The following is a 7,511-nucleotide window of genomic DNA, read 5'->3' as shown; positions in this document are numbered from 1 at the left end:
ATTACTTATTTTACCTAATCTAGTTTTAAATAACGTAACAAGATCTGTATTTTTAGATTTTAGTTACTTTTATAATAATAAATAAAGAATAAATATGAAAACAAGAAATATAGTACTTACCAAATCTTCTATTTTCTTGCTCTTGGGTTTTCAAGGAAAGTTAACCTTAATTTTTTGTACCATAGATAGTAATGCACTTAATAATTGTTATATAATCAAATAATACACCAAAGAATATAGACTAATAACATGCAAAATGTAGACAAATTCACTTACCTCTCAAAATTTTCCTGGCTTTTTAACTATGTGACAAATTCATCCAAGCTAGTTGTTAACTTTCTCATGGGAATGATGTTGGTACTCTGAGTGAAATTGACATTTAACCATTCAGAACATAATGTTATACAATACATCATTTGATAGGTTAAAACTTTGACTTTCTATTGGTTATAGGTAATATATAATGAAATGTAAGAAAGAATTATCAATGAATTGTGAAAGAGAGGATATGACAGATGGGTGTGGCTGGAGGGGTCTGATTTTCTGTTTGATAGCTCTGTAACCAAATAAAATATTGAAGGCTATAAAAATTATGATTTGTTTGAGCAATAACGATTTTATAGACAGTATTTTTACATTTAATTTCGTACTTTTTTGTGGGGTGGTAGATAAAATATGGATGATGACATACTAAGAGAAAATGTGTCGTGTGGGTCACACTAGTGGAAATTCAAGATTTTTTTAAATATTGCCTTGTAGAAATAAGAAGTTAAAACTTGTATGCTATTAAAATATGGATTATTAGCTGAGATTTTAATTGGTATAACATAAACAAAAGGTAGTTTAATAACATTTTAACTTTGGACAGTTGTACAAGTTCTGGATAGTCATACATTTTCAAAGTTATCCTCCTCTTTAACCCTTAGTGAGATGCTCACTTTATCATCTTTCTCTCAAGACATATTTTTTGACTTTTGTTTGTGTCAATTAGAAGATATTCAGATATGTACCCTCAGTGCATCACACACACCTTATGTGTTTTGGAAGTTCTATACTTGTATCCAGAGAGACCCTTCCTACCTGAGACATGCACTGTGAAGGAAGATAATCACTGTTTCTAACCTTGTGTTACCTATCCTAAGTGGCCCAGATTATTGTCTAGTAATCTCTGTTAATTATCTCACACACAATAAATCATTCAGGGGTACTGGAACAGGTTGTTCATACCTTATGAGGAATTATGTTCATTGGGCTTTGCTCTTATTATACTAACAAATTGGCTGTCATAGTTTGATCCATCTTATTTACCATAATGTACCCAAGCACTCTGTGAGTGAATGTCAAGTTCCATCTTATCAAATTCAATATCTTTGGTATCCTACTTACAGTACCATGGAGAACATTCTGCAGGCCAGCATGTGAATTAATCTAGATATGTTTTTATATGTTACTTACATCATATCTCTGTCTATTCAGTTTCAGGATACTATATGTCTTCTGTGGTGATTTTCTAACCCAGTGGGAACCCTTCTTCAATGTATGTCTCATTGCTCCAGCTAGGATGTGGTACACCATATATCTTTATTTTCACATTCTCTTACTTGGTTCAAATAATAAAATAATTGGTGTTGAAAATACTATTGTGTCATTAATTCTTACCATATTAAATCTTATTAGTAAATGACTTAAGTAAAAAATGTTAATAATTACAATTCACTTACTTAGTCTTGTTCACACCATAAAAATCATTGTCCATGAAAGTTGATGGTATAAATAGTGCCAATACTATGTGTTTGATGAGCCCTGGTGTTGGGCAAATGTCATTGTCACCATCAAATGTGACATGTTTGATATATTGTGACATCATCTTCTTTTCTAAGCTCTTGGAATTCCTTATTCTGTGTTCATATTGAATTCTTGTAGAGTTGTTAAGCCTATCATCAAGACCATCTGACACATTGAATTCTTGTAGACTTGTTAAGCTTATCATCAGGACCACCAGTCCCATTGAATTCTTGTAGAATTGTTAAGCTTATCATCAAGACTATCTGGCTCATTCCATCTCTCCATAGATGCCTGCTGGCTAGACCAATTTAATGACTTTGCTGGCCTTTTCAGTTTTGGATGATGATGATTTTAGTCCAATAAGTACATCCAGTTTCTGTTAAGTTACTGATTTTCCTCACTGAAAATCTTCCACTAACAGGTACAGGACATTGCTTTGAGCTCTGACTCTAACTACTACCTGGGACCATAAGTAAGAATGGCAACCCAGGTATGCCCATACCATCCTTCCCCTCCCCATGACCCATGTTTTTAAATAAAGAGTGTCGATATCAAAGGGGTACTATACTGGGAAGAATGCTTTACCTTCAGAGTGTCTGGATTTTCAAGTCCAGTCATTTTTAGAGGCTAGTCCTCTTCATTCACTTCTTTCAGAAGAATCCAGTCTGATGCTATTCCTCTGATTCTGGATTTGGCTCAAGCTGTGCCTGCCCACAACACTCAAGTTTCCTGTAGCCTAGGTATATTACCTTTCCTCTTTGTTTCCTTCTTCCGTCTCAATGTGGGACATTCTGGCATACAGGTAAGCCTACCTAATTCGAATTTTCAAGTTTTAAATTTAAAATTATTTTCAAACAAGTACTTTACTCTGAAATGCATTCCCACCCACCTTCCCATAACCAGGAAGAATGTATTATGTCATCATGACTGCAAACAGAGAAATCTGGCTTAGGGCAGGAAAGCAAGGTGTACGTAGTTTTTCCCAGCACGTGTGCGATGAGAGTGTGGAAAGTTTTGGGTAAGGTGGCACATAATGCATTGCATCGAGTACATTCAGAACCAAAACTTGCATGTTTATTGACAGAGAACAACTCAACAAGAAAAGGTTTGCAAACTCAACTTTAAAAATATATTTCATGGGATTTAAAGGTTTCACAAAAGCTTTGATTAGATCTTCCTTTCTCTCAATTATCACATAATCACCTTGTATAATGTATACTTATATCTTTAATTTATTTTTTCTGCATCCAATTAAAGCTATTTAGCCTGTATAATAAAAAATACTATGTTGTTATACATCACCTGAATTTCTCACAACACTTTTTTATTTCTTTTTTAACACTGTTCTCATCAGAATCCTAGAATCTCATATGTTAGGTTACAAGCCTTTGGGCTTACCATTTATCATTAAAAGTAGTGATTGTGCAAATTGTAATAAATGTAGTAAAGAACTTCATTACTTGTGAGTAGAAGGTAAATACAGAGAACAAGTTATATGGAAATTCTGAGTGGTTTCTTCTTTGTTGAAAAAGAAATTAATTTCCTTTATTTTTTGCTTGTGTCAAGTAATAGTACAGAAATTATAACTACTTGATATTTTCAGTGATAGTAGATTTTCCTTCTCAGTTTTGTTGGAAACATCAAGTTGTTAATTTTTTGTCAAAAACTGAAAATAGTGTGTTAATCATTAAACACCCACAAATTGTGAACTTGGGTGTGTCTTGCTGCCTCATAAGCATGGTCTGTGCTTTGGGGCTGTGAGTCCATTATGAGAGTGATGCTGAAATTCCATTATTCAGTTAGAACAGCCCTAGAGTTGGCAGTGGATACAATTGACCAACTGTCTCCCCTCTAGTCTGTCAATTTGAAACTAGGGAAGGGACAGCTAGTGTAGAACTCTTGTGTAGCTTTGTGTGAATATCAGAAACTAACTACCTAAAGTGGACTCTTGGAAACGTGAACAAACTAAAAAAATTATATAGGTGAAATAGGATATCTTTTTTTAAATAAGTACAGCTGTATGTTACTATTTGTATTTTCTATAACCTGCATATTTTTATATTTTAACCCAAGACACTAATAACGTTAAGAATATAATACCTGTCAATACTCATAAAGATTAATGGAACAGTCAATAAAAAAACACCTTGATGAAATAAACTGAAATTTGTGATGGGTACAAAATTATATCTTACTTTCATATTAACAGTATGTATAGTCAAAATAAAAGTTATATTGAAACATATTTTTACCCTGTAGACTGTTGAAAAACTGTATTATTGTCATTATGTGTCACTTAACTCGGTCATTATGCAAGAATTAGGCTATAGGTATTCCCTATAATCTTTTATTAATTTAGTTTATATTTTGACTGCTACAAAATATAAATCTGAATAAGTGAACTATTAAATTACGTACAGTGGATCATTATCATGTAGATATATTGTAGTTTATATGTGTTTCTCTATAGTATTAGGTTAAGATTTTTAACAGAGTTTTATGTAATGAATGATATGAATCTGGATTTGATGAGTTTGTAGGTACAATCAATACATAATTTTTTTTTTAAGATGAGTAGCTATTAACACTGCATTTGATCTAAGTATTACTGTAATATTTTCATTGATAAATAAACTCATCTAACCTGTTTTCGTCATATGTATAAGTTAATGATTTGATTTTAAATCACATGTAGGCCAGCCACCTCCCAGTTCTGGTTCAAATTCAAACATTACTACATCCCAAGATTATTACAATGGTCAGCAGGCACCCTTGCACCCACAAGGTCCTATAGCTAATGGACCTCCTACTCATTTTGGAGGACCTCCACATTCACAACATTATCCTCTAGGTCCACCACCACCTTTCAGTCAACCACCACCTAGTTACATGCCACCACAAGGAGCTCCAGCATACACCCCTCTTCCACCTCATGACTATGGACCATACACTCAAAACTTCAGTGGGCCACCAGTGGGAGGGATGGCTCCTCAAGGTAGATCTGTGATTTTCATTTTATTACTGAGTATCATAGTTATTAGCTTTTTCCTGATACAGTTGTTGTAAACCCTGTTAAAACTGAAGAATGTGTTTGTGTGAAATATTTATTACACAATTAAGCCTACTCCATTGCTATGGTATAAAACTGACCACTTCTGACTTTGCTGTATGAAAATAAATAGTTGTTAAATGTCACCATATCTGAAACATATGGCATGATAACTATGTGACCTTTTAAAGTAATGTATTACATTTCCCTTGGCATACAAACACATTACATTATTTCAAGGTACAAGATCTGCTTAGTCTTGAAACAAACTAAGTTAAAGTTTAAAAATGTACAATCAAGCTAAGAAAGTAGGAGGTATATGTCAAATAAATTGTGAGAAATAAAATAATCCCAGCTTTCAGATCACATATTTATTTATTCAGAAACTTGAAAAACAACACTCAGAAGGTTGAATTATACAGTTTTTCACATCACTGACTTCATAAATTCACTGTTTTCGAACTAGTTGAAGCAACAAACTTTTTTAAAATCTTCTTATTTCTGACTTTGGTTTAAACATTGACATGTATCTGCATAGGTGAGATATTTTAACAGTTTCAGTAAAAATCAAAAGATGGAGCAGAGATTGTAAATTAAGACTAGCAATTTGGATTTTTTAAATTACTCTATTAAAAAAGACGCATACATATGAAGAAACTTTGAAACCTCAAAACTTCAGACAGAATTTTTTAAAACATGATTCTATCATTTTACCTGTAAAAACATGAAATGCAAAGCTCAAGAAACTATTAAAAACTTAGATCCGCTTTGTGTTTGTACTGAGTTTAGTTGACAGGATTAAGAAACTTTTAGCAACTCAGACACTCTTTGTGTTTGTTCAGAGTGTAGTTAAGAAGATTAAGAAACTGTTAGCAACTCAGACATACTTTGTGTTTGTTTTGAAAGTAGTTGACAGCATTAAAAACTGTTAGCAACTAGTACATGTTTTGTGTTTGTTCTGAGTATAGTTGAGAAGATTAAGAAACTATTAGCAATTCATACATAGTATGTATTTCTTTGTTCTGAGTGTAGTTTACAGGGTTAAAAAACTATTAGCAACTAATACATACTTTGTGTTTGTTTGTACTAAGTGTAGTAGACAGGATTAAGAAACTATTAGCAATTCAGACATATTTGTGTTTGTTTGTTCAGTGCAGTTGAGAAGATTAAGAAACTGTTAGCAATTCATACTTACTTTGTGTTTGTTTGTTCTGGGTGTAGTAACAGGATTAAGAAACTGTTAGCAACTTAGACATACTTGTGTTTGTTTGTGTGTTTTGAGTGTAGTTGAAAGGATTATGAAACTTTTATCTTCAATAAAAAGGCTGATTAGCAGAAGCCGTAATGTGAACAAGGTGATTCTATTCTCTCTCTCTCTCTTATTTAACTGCTGTTCTCTTCTGTTTATCTGAAAATAATTATGATAAACATGTAATTTTCTCTTTAGAAAATTAACTTGCCAAATTGAGTTGGATTTTGTTTAAAATGTTAGATTTATGATTTTGTTAATTCCATATTTCTGTTCTTATTTTGTCATAAATTAGTCAATTAACTGTTTTTTAGATATACCATTTTCAGAGCATCAAAAAGATTTTGAACTATGTAGGAAAGTTACCACTGTGGAACTTGTGTTAAATTGTGGAGAACTATTTTTTATAGGTTTTCCTGGAGGTCCCACTCCTCTTCCACAAGGCATGACAATGTCTGAAGCAAGTGAATACCATGCCCCAGATGTACCATATTATGACCTTCCTGCTGGATTGATGGTACCTTTAGTGAAGGTATGTGATGCTTTAATATTTATGGACCAGAGCAAGTGTTGAACAAGAATGTTTGTTTGAGAGAGAGCTTACATATAGATTACAATGAAGAACATAAAACTTGTAGTGATGACAAAGATGGGAAATGGCAAATGGGAAACAATAAGTTTTGTTGAAAAGTTTGTTCTTACATTGAAAACGGTTATGAAAAATAAAGCAGTATACACGTGCATGTGTGATCAGAAATGACAGTTCACGGATGTTGAACAGAGGTGAGAAATCAGTTGTTTCTGTATAGATTTTTGAACACACATGAAATTTTTTTTTAGTATATATTTGTTTTGTTCTTTATACAACATAACAAAATGTTTTGGGACAACAAGGAACCTGTTGGTCCATCTTGGCTGTCCCATCTTCTAAATTAAACTAAAACTATTAAATATGTAAATTTTAAAAAAGTCTTAAAGCCAGCCCTTATCATGTATATAGCTATTAAGTTTTTTCTTAAACTCACTTAAATTTATTGCCTACACAACATCTACTACATCTGAAGGTAATCCATTCCAAAGGCCAACCACCTTGTTAGAAAAATAAAACTGTCTTAACTGAAGATGACACCTATCCAGCCAAAATTTATATTTATGTCCTCTAGTTCTACTCTTCTTGCTGTTAAGTATGAAAAAAATATGATGCATCAACACTACCAATTCCCTATACAATCTTAAACAACTCAATCATATCCCCTCTTACTCTTCTTTTTTTAAACATAAAACAGTTTGAGAGATCCCAACCTCTTCTCGTATGAAAACCCCTCCATCCCAGGCACCATTCTAGTAATTCTCCTCCCAACCTTTCCAACAATTCAATGTCCTTCCTTAGGTAAGGAGCCCAAGACTGAACACAATACTCTAAATGTG

General features: G+C 32.7%; 1 protein-coding gene across 1 annotated transcript in view; it reads left to right on the top strand.

Annotated features, from left to right (window-relative positions):
- Positions 1–7,511, top strand: part of LOC106468495 (calcium homeostasis endoplasmic reticulum protein-like) — a gene marked incomplete at its 3' end in the record, with an annotated part of 50,416 nt that overhangs the window by 35,941 nt on the left and 6,964 nt on the right. The window contains exons 12-13 of the mRNA XM_013928925.2: positions 4,481–4,780; positions 6,494–6,615. Coding sequence (XP_013784379.2) covers positions 4,481–4,780; positions 6,494–6,615 — 422 coding nt within the window. The remainder of the gene's footprint in view (positions 1–4,480; positions 4,781–6,493; positions 6,616–7,511) is intronic.

Source organism: Limulus polyphemus, unplaced genomic scaffold (genome assembly GCF_000517525.1).
Source record: "Limulus polyphemus unplaced genomic scaffold, Limulus_polyphemus-2.1.2 Scaffold3026, whole genome shotgun sequence".
Classification (NCBI taxonomy): domain Eukaryota; kingdom Metazoa; phylum Arthropoda; class Merostomata; order Xiphosura; family Limulidae; genus Limulus; species Limulus polyphemus.
Note: the sequence above shows the minus strand (reverse complement) of the source record. Positions and strands in the feature narration are given on the sequence as shown.